The sequence below is a fragment of the Furipterus horrens genome, unplaced genomic scaffold, assembly GCF_987537825.1.
Source record: "Furipterus horrens unplaced genomic scaffold, mFurHor1.1.pri manual_scaffold_13, whole genome shotgun sequence".
In the NCBI taxonomy this organism is placed as follows: Eukaryota; Metazoa; Chordata; class Mammalia; order Chiroptera; family Furipteridae; genus Furipterus; species Furipterus horrens.
In genome coordinates, this window is record NW_028327183.1 from 40,085,670 (window position 1) to 40,098,551 (window position 12,882).

A 12,882-nucleotide genomic window follows, 5' to 3' on the forward strand; every position below is an offset into this window, starting at 1 on the left:
TGTAGCACTCAGCAATATATAAATGTAAAATCTCTTGTTGTTGTTATTGTTCTCCAGGTTCCTCAGCTGTCTCCTCTTCTAGGGGGCCCTCTCTGCTCCAGACTGGTTCTAGTCCCTCTTCTTGGGTCCCATGGGTCCCTATGCTTCTCTCACCACATCTCTGACTCCTCTCTGCCTCTGCCTCTGCCTCCCCCACCTCAGTCCTGACCACAGTGGGCTGTCATTGTTTAGTGATGCTATGTCTCCCCCACTGGACAGGGAGCCTGGTCACGGGGCCAGGGCCTTCCTGATGGCTGCTCTGTCCCCAGAATCGTCCAGCACGGGACTGTGCACACGACAGGCACTCAATAAACATACACCGAACACATGAATGTTAACGACAATGAGGGAACCCTGGAGCAATCAGCACGTTCCTTACCGTAGTGGTAAGGGTTAAGGGGGCGGGAATCTTTTGGAGACATCTAGAGGTCCTGCCTCACCGCTGGCCCGGAGCAACGGAACCTGCGCGCCAGTGGAACTCGGTGTAACAGTGCCCCCTTGTGCTCGCGTCCCATTATAGAACCCCGTGCGGGCCAGGCTCTCTGCCCCAGGAAGGAGGGTGGCCGGGATCCCAGCCTGGGTTTTCCCGGGTCCCCTGGGCCTCCATGAACAACCAGACGCGGGCCTCAGCCCCCTTTCCGGCCCGGACCTCCGCCTTACTCCGGGGTTCAACACCGGCCGGGTCCTCGTTGCCGGTTCGGTCCGTGCCTCCGGCCAGGCCCTCGACCCCGGTCCGGGCCCCGACTCGGGCCAGGCCCTCGATCCCGGTCCGGGCCCCGACTCGGGCCAGGCCCTTGACCCCGGTCCGGGCCCCGACTCCGGCCAGGCCCTCGATCCCGGTCCGGGCCCCAACTCCAGTCACAGCCTCGGCTCCGGTCCAGTTCCCGACTCCGATCCCGGCCTCGGCTCCAGCCCGAACTCCGACTCTGGTCCGGACCCTGACCGCCGTCCGGGCCTCAACACCTACCTCCTCCCTGGCCCCGGTCCCGGTGGTCTCGGTCCCGGCCACGGCCTCTGACTTGGAGTCCTTCCCGAGCTGCACCCTACCTTTGGATCCACCCCCAGAACCTGCGCCAGAGCCCACTTTGTCGCCTGAAAAGGATCCTGCGCTGACCCCCGGTGTGAAGCACGTCCCATCATCAGTCGCCATTAGATCGGGGGCCACACAAGAGCCCCTTCCTGAGCTTACTCCAGTGACCACCGAGTTACTGGGGTCCATTCTCGGGTCCACGCCGAGGGCAGATCCCACGGCCACCAAGCTGACCGATTCCATGTCTGTACCTATCCCTGCGCCCATCCTGGGCACAGTCCCCTTGGCCGCCTCCTTACCTATTTCTGCCAACACATTCGCCTCCACTAGCGAGTATCTTCAAGTGGACAACAAGATTGTGATTAGAGTGATCTACTGGTGAGGGGCTGTCCCCTCCACCCCCGACCCCCTACACACACCTGCCTTCGTCCCCATGGGGAAAGGGCAGGAAGGGTATACGCTGGGGCTTTGGGGATTTGAAGGTAAGGTGAGGGGAGGGACTCTCAATTCCCAGGTGGGAAACTTGCCCCCCCACCCCCAATCATCTCTGGGCTAGAGAGCTCTGGGTTCAAATTCCCGCTCTGCCCCCAGAAGTGAGTCCTGGCTCCAAGCTTCCTTCATTAACTCCAGTTCCTCTCTCCATTCCTTACCGAGTGTCCTGCCCTCCATGGGCCAGGCCTGAGCTAGAGATGAAGTGCGGAGCAGACCCAAAGGCAGAGTGCCCTGAGGGAGGACAAAGGTGGGGACTTCACACTGGGTGGTTAGGGACAGTCTTTCTCAGGAGATGGCACTTGAAATGGATCTCCTCAGTGAGGAGGAGTCTGCTAAGTGAAGGCTGGCCCCAGATTTGGAGTGTCTCTTTGTGTGAAGGACTACAGTAACAGAAATGACCTTCCTTGACCTCCATGAGAGGCAGGACTGAATGTCTCTGAGGGAGGGGCTTTGTCCCTTAGATCCCCATGCCTCTCTCCTGCTCTAGAAGGTTTTCTACCCCTATCGCTCCCACTTTTCTCTCTTATGTCTCTGCCCGGGGCTGTCTCTCCACCCAAATCACTGTCTCTTCTCCTTTCCCCATGTTGTGTGTGTCTCTTTCTCTTTTTCCCATCCATTTCCTCATCTCCTCTTCTCCTTTTCTCTGCCCATCTCCTCCTTTCTATCTCTCTGACTCCATAGATTCATTATTTTATTCATTCAACAACTATTTATTAAGCACCTCCCATGTGCCAGACCCACCAGGGACACAAGCAGTGCTGAGACAGAGATTCTTGTCCTTGGTACTGATATTCTGGTGTGGAATAAGTATGACACAGTAAATTATCTTGGGCAGGGGGGAGAATCACAGTTTTAACTGGGGTGGTCAGGAAGGCATCACCAAGAAAGTGACATGAGAAAAGACCTGAAGGGGGGCAGAGAAGCAGCCATGCAGATATAAGAGAAACAGCATTCTTCGAGTGGAAGAGGGGGAGAGTGGGAGGAGATGGGGTAGAAAGGCACAGGAGCAGATTCTGTGGGGGCTTGTTGATTGTGGGGAGGGCTGTGGTTTTCTGCCCTGAGTAAGATGGCACTATGGGAAGGGTCTGAGCAGGGCAAGGATGCAATCTGACTCAGGTGTTCACAGGGACCCTCTGGGCTTGGGGAGATACTAATTCGGTGTCTTCTGTCTCTCTCTGCCTCCCCCCTTTTGCCTGTGGCCTCCAGTGGCCTCTGAAGCTATAGCCTCCGGGTAAGTAGTTTTGGCTTTGGAAGTGGGAAGAGTGTGGGACATGAAATCTGGAAGGGGTTCCTGTTTCCACTCCCGACAAGACCCATGACCCATGATCATATGATTTCATCTCCCCCCAGTACATTCTACTGAAAAAGAGCCTGGAGCAGCAATTCCCAAATTGTCTACTCTTTGTGAGTGTGCTGGTGGCTGGGGGAGTGGGAGGTAGTCAGGTGTCTGAGACACCGAGGTACTTGGAGGATTGGAGCTCTTATCCTTCCCCCACCCCCAATATTCCCTCCCCAGGAAGAAGACATATCTGCACAGGCTACTGGGGAGTTTGAAGTGTTTGTGGATGGAAAATTGGTTCATTCAAAGAAGGTGATTCTGAGTAAGGGTCCCAGACAGAGCAGGAGGGTGGTGTTGGGGTCCCAGATCATGGGAGACACACATGTCTGTGTTCTTTTCTCTCTGTGTCCAGAAAGGTGATGGCTTTGTGGATGAGGCCGGACTGCAGAAAATTGTGAACATTATCAGTGAAGAAATCAGGAAAACATAGCAGGCAACTGGTGAGCTGGAGGTGAGGTGGGAGGGGTGGAGGCGGGGCTGTGGGTGAGTAGGTAGACAGCAGGCAGGACAAAGATTCCCCAATCCCAGTCCTAGCTCAGCCAGTTCTCACTGTTATATCAGGACAAGTCATCTACACCCTTTTTGAGTCTCAGATTTTTCTTCCGCAAAATGGGAGGGTTGAGATGATTCTGTGAGCTGCCTCATATAAGATACTAAATCGTGCACAGCTCAGAGTAGGGCTCTGTATGTCGGCTATCAACTTATTTTCAAAAGAGTTGTAGATTTATTTTTTAAGCTTTTAGTTGTAAAGCTGAGCTATCTAATAACAGCATGTGGCTTTTCAATTTAAAATTAAGTTCATTAAAATTAAATACATTAAAAACTCAGTTATGGCATCGGCCTGGGAGCCAAGTGTCGCTGGTTCGATTCCCAGTCAGGGCACATGACTAGGTTGCACGTCAGGTCCCCAGTTGGGGGCGCGAGTGAGAGGCAACCACCCAGTGATGCTTCTCTCCCTCTCTTTCTCCTTTCCCTTCTCTCTAAAAATAAGTAAATAAACAAATAAATAAATGCTAAAAAGAAAAAGAAAAAAAATTTATCAAACAAACAAACAAACAAACAAACAAAAAAACCCTCAGTTATTACTCTCACCAGCCGCCTGTGGCTACAGCATCAGACTGCACAGGTACCTGACAGGGAATCCAGCATCGCAGAGGTGCTATCGCTAACGCTGTTGTTTGAAGGTATTGAGGCACATGCACAACAATTTATTTACCACTGGTGCTGAATTTTGAAGTCACTTCACGTATTGCACATTTGCAAGCTGCTATGATTTTTAAAAACATTTATTTTTAAGCTGCTACTGATTTAATACTTTGTTGTATATCTATTTTTTGTATTTGTTTTCAACTTTATTGAGGTGTGATATCTAAGGAACAGTACATGAGTTTTGACATACGAATACATCTGTGAAACCGTCACCAAAATGAAGATAATGAAGAACACACCCATCAACCTCCAGGGTTTCCTCAGAAACTTCTATAATTTCTCCCAGCCTCTATCCTATCCCAGAACATGACTGATCTGCTTTCTGTCACCATAGATTATTTTCATTTTCTAGAATTTTATATAAACGAAGACTATAATTTTATTTTATTTTTAAAAATTTTATTGTCTTTAACTTTTATTTTTTAATTTTATTTTTATTGTTTTTCTGTTACAATTGTCCCACTTTTCCCCTCATTGCTACCCCCCACCCAGCCCACCCCTTCTCCTACGGTCCATCCCGACCCCGTTGTCCATTTTCATGGGTTATTTATACTAGTTCCTTTGCTAAACTCTTCCCCTACTTACCCCCTCCCACCCTTCTCCCCCCTGATAACTGTTACTCTGTTTCTTGTTCAATTTTGTTTATTTATTTGTGTTGTTCATTAGTCTCCTGTATTGGGTGATAGCATATGGTATTTTCTTTCATTGCCTGGCTTATTTCACTAAGCATAACTCTCTCTAGTTCCATCCATGTTGTTGCAAATGGCGGGAGTTCCTTCTTTCTTTCTGCTGCACAGTATTCCATTGTGTAAATGTACCACAGTTTTTTCATCCACTCATCTACAGATGGGCACTTGGGTTGTTTCCAGCACTTGGCTACTGTAAACAGTGCTTCTATGAACATAGGGGTGCATAAGTTCTTTTGAATTAGGATTTCAGGATTCTTTGGGTATAATCCTAGTAGTGGAATCGCTGGTTCAAAAGGCAGTTCCATTTTTAGTTTTTTGAGGAATTCCATATTGTTTTCCATAGTGGCTGCACCAATCTGCATTCCCACCAACAGTGCAGTAGGGTTCCCATTTCTCCACATCCTCGCCAGCCCTTTTTGTTGATTTGTTGATGATGGCCATTCTGACTGGTGTAAAGTGGTATCTCATTCTGGTTTTTATTTGCATCTCTCTGATGACTAGTGATGTTGAGCATTTTTTCATTTGCCTCTGGACCCTCTGTATATCTTCCTTGGAGATGTATTTGTTCAGGTCCTTTGCCCATTTTTTAATTGGGTTGTCTGTCTTCTTTGTGTTGAGATGTGTAAGTTCTTTATATATTTTGGAAATTAATCCCTTATCTGATGTGTCATTGGCAAATATGCTTTCCCATATGGTTGGTTTCCTTTTCATCTTGCTGATGTTTTCTTTTGTTGAGCAGAAACTCTTTAGTTTGATGCAGTCCCATTTGTTTATTTTTTTCCTTTATTTCCTTTGCCTTAGGAGATGTAGCAGTGAAAATATTGTTACATGGGATATCTGAAATTTTCCTGCCTATGTTTTCCTCTAAGATTTTTATGGTGTCACGTCTTACATTTAAATCTTTGATCCATCTTGAGTTTATTCTGGTGTGTGGCGTAAATTGGTGGTCTAGTTTCATTTTTTTGCACGTTCCTGTCCAGTTCTCCCAGCACCATTTGTTGAAGAGGCTCTTCTCATTCCATTTTATGTTGCTTCCCCCTTTGTCAAATATTAGTTGACCATAGAGGCCTGAGTTTATTTCTGGGCTCTGTATTCTGTTCCATTGATCTGTATGTCTGTTCTTATGCCAGTACCAGGCTGTTTTGATGGCCTTGTAGTATAGTTTGATATCAGGTATTGTGAGTCCTCCTATTGTGTTCTTCTGTCTCAAGATTGCTGTGGCCATTCGGGCTCTTTTTTGGTTCCATAAAAATTTTTGAAGTACTTGTTCTAGGTCCGTGAAATACATTGCTGGTATTTTAATAGGGATTGCATTGAATCTATAAATTGCTTTGGGTAGTATGCACATTTTAATGATGTTGATTCTTCCCATCCATGAACATGGTATATGCTTCCATTTATTTGTATCTTCCTTAATTTCTTTCTTCAGTGTTATATAGTTTTCTGAGTACAGGTCTTTTACCTCTTTGATTAAATTTATTCCCAGGTACTTTATTTTTCTTGTTGCTATAGTAAGTGGGATTTTTTTTCTAGTTTCTATCTGATATTTTATTGTTGGTGTATAGAAATGCCTTTGATTTCTGAATATTGACTTTGTACCCTGCTATTTTGCCAAATTCACTTATTAGGTCAAGTAGTTTTTTGGTGGAGTCTACAGAGTTTTCTATGTATACTATCATGTCATCTGCAAATAGTGACAGTTTTACTTCTTCTTTTCCAATTTGGATGTCTTTCATTTCTTTTTCTTGTCTGATTGCTGTGGCTAGAACTTCAGATACTATGTTGAATAGGAGTGGAGAGAGTAGACACCCTTGTCTTGTTCCTGATCTCAGGGGGGATGCTTTCAGTTTTTGTCCATTGAGTATGATGGCTTTGGTTTTCTCGTATATGGCTTTTATTATGCTGAGGTATGCTCCCTCTATTCCCAGTTTGCTGAGTGTTTTCATCATAAATGGGTGTTGTACTTTATCAAATGCCTTTTCAGCATCTTGATATGATCACGTGGTTTTTGTCGTTCATTTTGTTTATGTGGTGTATTACATTTATTGATTTGCGAGTATTAAACCATCCTTGCATCCCTGGGATGAATCCCACTTGATCATAATGTATGATCTTTTTAATGTGTTGCTGGATCTGGTTTGCTAATATTCTGTTGAGGATTTTAGCATCTATGTTCATCAGTGATATTGGTGTGTAGTTTTCTTTCTTTGTTGTGTCTTGACCTGGTTTTGGAATTAGGGTAATACTGGTTTCATAGAAAGAGTTTGGGAGTTTTCCCTCTTCTTGGGTTTTTTGGAATAGTTTGAGAAGAGTAGGTGTTAGTTCTTCCCTAAATGTTTTGTAAAATTCACCTGTGAAGCCATCCGGTCCAGGGTTTTTGTGCACTGGGAGTTTTTTTTTATTACTGTTTCAGTTTCAGTCTTTGTTATCGGTCTGTTCAGGCTTTCTGCTTCTTCCTGATTTAGTTTTGGAAGATTATATGTTTCTAAAAATTTGTCCATTTCATCTAGGTTGTCAAGTTTCTTACCGTATAGTTGTCTGTAGTAATTTCTTACAATCCTTTGTATTTCTGTGATATTGGTCGTGATATCTCCTTTTTCATTTCTGATTTTGTTTATTTGGGTTCTTTCTCTCTCTTTTTCTTGATGAGACTAGCTAAAGGCTTGTCAATTTTGTTTATCTTTTCAAAGAACCAGCTCCTAGTTTTGTTGGTCTTTTAATTGTTTGTTTATTCTCTATGTCATTTAATTATGCTCTGATCTTGATGATTTCCTTCCTTCTACTCGCTCTGGGCTTTGTTTGTTGTTGTTGTTCTAGTTCTTGTAGCTGTAGGGTTAGATTTTTTATTTGGGATTCTTCTATCCTTTTTAGGTAGGCCTGTATTGGTATGAACTTTCCTCTCAGGACTGCTTTCGCTGTATCCCATAGATTTTGGGCTGTTCTGTGTTCATTATCATTAGTTTCCAGAAACTTTTTGATTTCTTCCTTGATATCATTGTTAACCCATTCATTACTTAATAGCATGTTATTCATTCTCCATGAGTTTGAATGTTTTTGAGTTTTTTCCTTGAGGTTGATTTCTAGTTTCAATTTTCTTGAATTTGTTGAGGCTTGTTTTGTGTCCTACCATGTGGTCTATCTTTGAAAATGTCCCATGTGCATTTAAAAAGAATGTATATTTTGCTTCTCTGGGATGAAAAGTTCTATATATATCCATTAAGCCCATTTTGTCTAGAGTGTTGTTCAATGCCTCAATATTCTTGGTGTTTCTTTGCTTCAAAGATCTGGCTATTGTTGACAAAGGGGTATTCAAGTCCCCTACTATGAGTGTGTTGCTATTAATATATTTTTTTGTAGTCTTCCAATATTTTCCTTATATATTTTGGTGCACCTATGTTGGGTTCATATATGTTTACAAGGGTTATATCTTCTTGGTGGATTCTTTTCTTAAGTATTATAAAATGTCTTCCTTTGTCTCTTTTTATGTCTTTTGCTGTGAAATCTGTTTTGTCTGATATAAGTATTGCTACCCCAGCTTTTTTTTCATGTCCATTTGCTTGGAATACTTTTTTCCATCCTTTCACTTTCTGTCTCTGTAGATCTTTTGTTTTTAGGTGTGTCTCTTGTAGACAGCATATATGTGGGTAATGTTTTCGTATCTAATCTGCTACCCTATGTCTTTTGATTGGAGCATTTAATCCATTTACATTTAAGGTTATTATTGACAAGTATTTATTCATTTCCCTTTGTCCCTGTGTTCTTCTCCCTTTCTTTTTCTTCTTTTTCTTACAGCATTCCCTTTAGCATCTCTTGCAAAGCTGGTTTGGTGGAGATGTATTCTTTTAGTCTTCCTTTGTCTGGGAAACTCCTTATTTCACCTTCCATTTTGAAGGAGAGCCTTTCTGGGTAGAGTAGTCTTGGTTGGAGGCCTTTGTTTTTCATTTCTTGAAATATTTTTTGCCATTCCCTTCTGGCTTGTAGTATTTTTGTTGAGAAATCAGTTGATAGCCTTATCAAAGCTCCCTTGTATGTTATTTGCTGTTTTTCTCTTGCTACTTTTAGGATTCTCTCTTTGTCTTTGAATGTTGCCATTTTAATTATGATGTGCCTTGGAGTAGGCCTTTTTGGGTTCATTTTTATTGGGACCCTCTGTGCTTCCTGGACTTGCATGACTTTTTCTCTCATCAAGTTAGGAAAATTTTCTGTCATTACTTTTTCAATCAGGTTTTCTATCCCTTGCTCCTCCTCTTCTCCTTCTTTTATCCCTGTGATTCGAATGTTGTTTCATCTCATGTTGTCCTGCAATTCTCTTAAAGCCTCTTCACTCTTTTTCAGTCTTTTTCCATTTTGTTGTATTGTTTGGGAATTTTTTTCTACATTCTCCTCTAACTCACTGATCCGGTCCTCTGCTTCATTTAGCCTGCTTTTGTTTGATTCTACTGCGTTCTTCAATTCAGAAATTGTATTCTTCATTTCTTCCTGGTTCTTGTTGATAGTTTCTATGTCTTTTTTTTATGCTGGTGTAGTTTTCAGTAAGCTTCTTATAGCTTCCCTGGAGCTCTTTATAGCTCCCCTGGAGATTGTTATAATTTTCCTTGAGTTTGTCGAGTTCATTGAGCTTCCTCATTACTATTGTTTTGAATTCCATGTCTGATAGCTTGCTTGCTTCTATGTCATCTATCCTTCCTTCTGGGAATTCCTCCTTTCTTTTTGGTGGAGTGTTGTTTCTGTTTGGTGGGGTGTTATTCCGCCTCCCCATTTTGGGCACTGGTCATGTTTCTGCTTCTTAGATTGATCTGCTTTTATTTTCTGCCTTTATGGTGTGAACTTCTTGTATACAGTTGTTGAGCTGCTGTCTCTCTTCTGTACTGGGACCTAGTCTGCTGCTCTCCCAGTTCTTTCTTAAGACCCAGCACCCAAAACTTATTACAAAGTGCCTCTAATTCATTTCCCTGTCCTTTGTCCTCAGCCAGAGGCAAGTGCCTTCCCTCATGAAGGCCAGGGGTGGGTTGACCTGTTGCACACCAGAGCGTGTGGGTCCAAGGCAGACTGGTTGCTCTCCTGTTCCGGCAGAGGGGGAGGCCTCTACTCACCCGTGGGCAGGTTTGTTGTGGGCCTATTGGGGTGGGTAGCGCATTGGTTTCACGCCCACTGGGGCTTGCCCTGTTGGCACCTGGGCACAGTGGTCAGCGCGTTGGTTTGGCACCTATTGAGGCGGGCCAGAGGTTTTTGGGTGCGGCGGCAGCAGTGTACCGGAGGCTATAATTTTTAAAAATATTTTTGGTGGAACTCTTAGATATACAGTAGTTGCTCTCTATATTGCGGTTCACTTTTTGTGGCCTCACTGTATGGCGGGATTTTAAAAAATATTATATTTAATTACTTATCGTGGATTTTTTGCTATATCGCAGGATTTTGCGGTACTGTATACATATGCTATTAAAGTTACCTAGGTTTAAGAGTGTAGAATATGTTTAGGAACGTAAGTAGTGTTTGTAAAAGTGTGGAAAAGGTTACTAAGGGAGTGGGAAAGGTTAATAAGGGACTGGGAACAGTTTATAAGTGTGTGGGAAGGGTTTATAAAGCCTTAAAATATATATAAATACTAAAATAAATGTAAAGTTCCTACTTCGCGGCTTTTCACCTATCGCGAGAGGGGTGGTGTCTAGAATGTAATACTCAAGATAAGTGGGGGAATACTAACACACTAGTTGAGAGACCAGTATAATAAACTCCATGTACCCATTGCGCAGGTCAACTATCACCATCTTTCCCTTGTCTCATTTCGCCTATTTTCCTCCCCACTTTTTTTTTTTCACTGTCTTATTTGAAAATATATTCCAGACCTCATGTTATTTCATCTCCTGCAGAAGGTTCCCATTGGCCTTGATTAGGTCACATGTCCATCCCTGAACCAATAACTGAGACTCAAGGGAATGTAGTGCTGTCTTTGGCCAGTCTTATGTGCCCATTCTTGGAGCTGGAGGTGGAGTTGGTCTTGGTGAGCCATGTGGGAAGGGATAATTAGGGTGCAATGTTGGGTGGACAAGAATAACAATCCTCTACCTTACAGATCTGGGGGATGTAATTCCAGCTCTGTCATTTTGTGGTTGTGTGACCTGAGGCAAATACCTTAACCTCTCTGTGCCTGAGTTTCCTCCTCTGTAAAGCAGAAACTACTTATGATAGTTTTTACCTCATTGGATTTCATTTTACTTAACAAATGTTTGCTGAGTACCTACAATGTGCTGGATACCATTCTAGGCTCTGGGGATGATACAGCAGTGAACAAAACAGGTACAAACTCCTGCCTTAGTGGAGCTGATATTCTATTTGGGGAGGCAGACAATGAAGAAGACACAGGCAAATGAAAGCATTTTTAAGGAGTGCTGTGAGGTTTTTCAACTCTATATTGAATGGTTAGGGAAGACACTCAAAAGAAGGGATTGAACCCTGTGGGTAGAAAGTATTCTAGGCAGAAGGAGCAGCACATGCAAAGGCCCTGTGAAAGGAGTGTGTCTGGTGTGTCTGAAAAATGGCAAGAAGACTGGAGTGGGCATTATAATCCATGAAAAGGTTAGAGTGGTGCCTGACACATAGTAAGCCTGATATAGACACTAATATTATTATTTTTTATCCTCACACAAGGACATTTTTTCATTGCTTTTACAGAAAGAGAAAGGGAGAGGAGAAGGGAGAGAGAAACATCGAAATGAGAGAGAAGCACCAATTAGTTGCCTCCTATAGGAGCCTGGACCAGGGATGGAAACCACAACCTAGGTATGTGCCCTGACCGGGAATCAAACCCACAACCATTTGGTTACAGGACGATATTCTAACCAACTGAGCCACACCAGCCAGGGCAATGCTATTATTTTTATGAAGTTGTCATCATTATTGTTACTAATTTTTTTCTCTCTTCTCTCTCCATCTCAGGAGCCTCAGCAGGATGACAAGAAGGGCTGAAATGTTGCTGTCAGGGTCAGGTCCTTTTTCGATAGTGGCTGTGGCTGGGGTGAGGTTGGGTGGGGTGAAGGAGAAAATACATACAGAGTCTGGCTCCCTGCATTCTGGTCTTACTGCATCTGCGTCAACACCCTCTGTCCTGAGGTCTGTGCAAGTTGCCTGCTGCAGGGCTCCCAGCATCTTCAACATCTGCCTGGTGGGGGAGGGAAGGGCAGAGTGAGTGTAGGGCCCATGTGGCTCCCCAGGTTTGCAGCAGAAACACAGGACACCAGGAACCCCTTTCCCTCACTGTCCTCCCAGACACCCCTGCCCTGCCCTTTGTGGGTTCATGAACTTTTTCCTACCCACACTTCACAGCCCAACCCTCTTGTATTTTTTTTTTTTTTAATCCTCACTGGAGTACTTTTTTTCCCCCTTTGCTTTTAGTGAGAGAATAAGGGAGAGAGAGAAACATCAACTGGTTGCCTCCCATATGTGCCAAGACCAGGGATCACATGTGCTGGCATCTGGGATTGAACCCAAACCTTTTGGTTATTGGATGACGCTCCAGCCAACTGAGCTGTACTGGCCAGGGCAACCCTCTTGTATTCTTTACCAGGAAGCTTCCCGACCCCAGTTAGTGACACTTCCCTTCCCTGACATCCTATAAGCTTGGACCCCATTCTCTCTGGGCTGCGACAGGTCAGCTCTGCCGCTGACCCCGGTGCTGCCTCCAGGCAGGGACCACTCCCCCCTCAGTCCTGTATCCCAGTGCTCACTGCAGAGGCTGGCTCAGTGCATTTGTTAGATAAATGTTGGATAGAATTTGCCATAGAAATCTGCTGTATGCAGAGGGCACTCTGTGGGTGAGGGCCTGGTGTCAGGAAACTGTATGTTGGGGAGGGGAGGACAGTGGAGGGTGAGGACAGGAAGCTGCAAAGAGCCAGGCCTGCCTGGGGCGTCTGATTGGCACCTTGCCTTATCTGGGCAAATCTTCAGCCCCACACGGAGCACACACTTGGGAGGTGGCCACGGGGAAGCTCCAGGAGCTGATGTGGAAGGGATCTTACTAGGCACTGGGGCGGCTTAGGTGCAGAAAGTGAAGTGAAATGCTCCCTTAGAACCACGCAGCCCACGGT

The 12,882-nt window shown here is 44.6% G+C and overlaps 1 protein-coding gene across 3 annotated transcripts; it reads left to right on the forward strand.

Moving 5' to 3' along the window:
* The first annotated feature begins 577 nt into the window (after window positions 1-577).
* On the forward strand, window positions 578-11,935 carry SELENOV (selenoprotein V). 3 transcript variants are annotated; one of them, XM_090260063.1, is made up of 7 exons: window positions 578-1,447; window positions 2,768-2,792; window positions 2,912-2,965; window positions 3,078-3,152; window positions 3,253-3,351; window positions 11,471-11,578; window positions 11,735-11,935. In XM_090260063.1, the coding sequence occupies exons 1-5, from the start codon at window positions 645-647 to the stop codon at window positions 3,328-3,330; spliced, it is 1,035 nt and encodes a 344-aa protein (XP_090116189.1). In that variant the 5' UTR covers window positions 578-644; the 3' UTR covers window positions 3,331-3,351; window positions 11,471-11,578; window positions 11,735-11,935. The 3 variants fall into 3 exon arrangements, with proteins under 3 accessions (XP_090116189.1, XP_090116188.1, XP_090116190.1); XM_090260062.1 differs by having other exon boundaries at window positions 3,253-3,340; window positions 11,735-11,934; XM_090260064.1 differs by lacking the exons at window positions 11,471-11,578; window positions 11,735-11,935 and having other exon boundaries at window positions 3,078-3,162; window positions 3,253-3,317.
* Window positions 11,936-12,882: the final 947 nt, after the last annotated feature.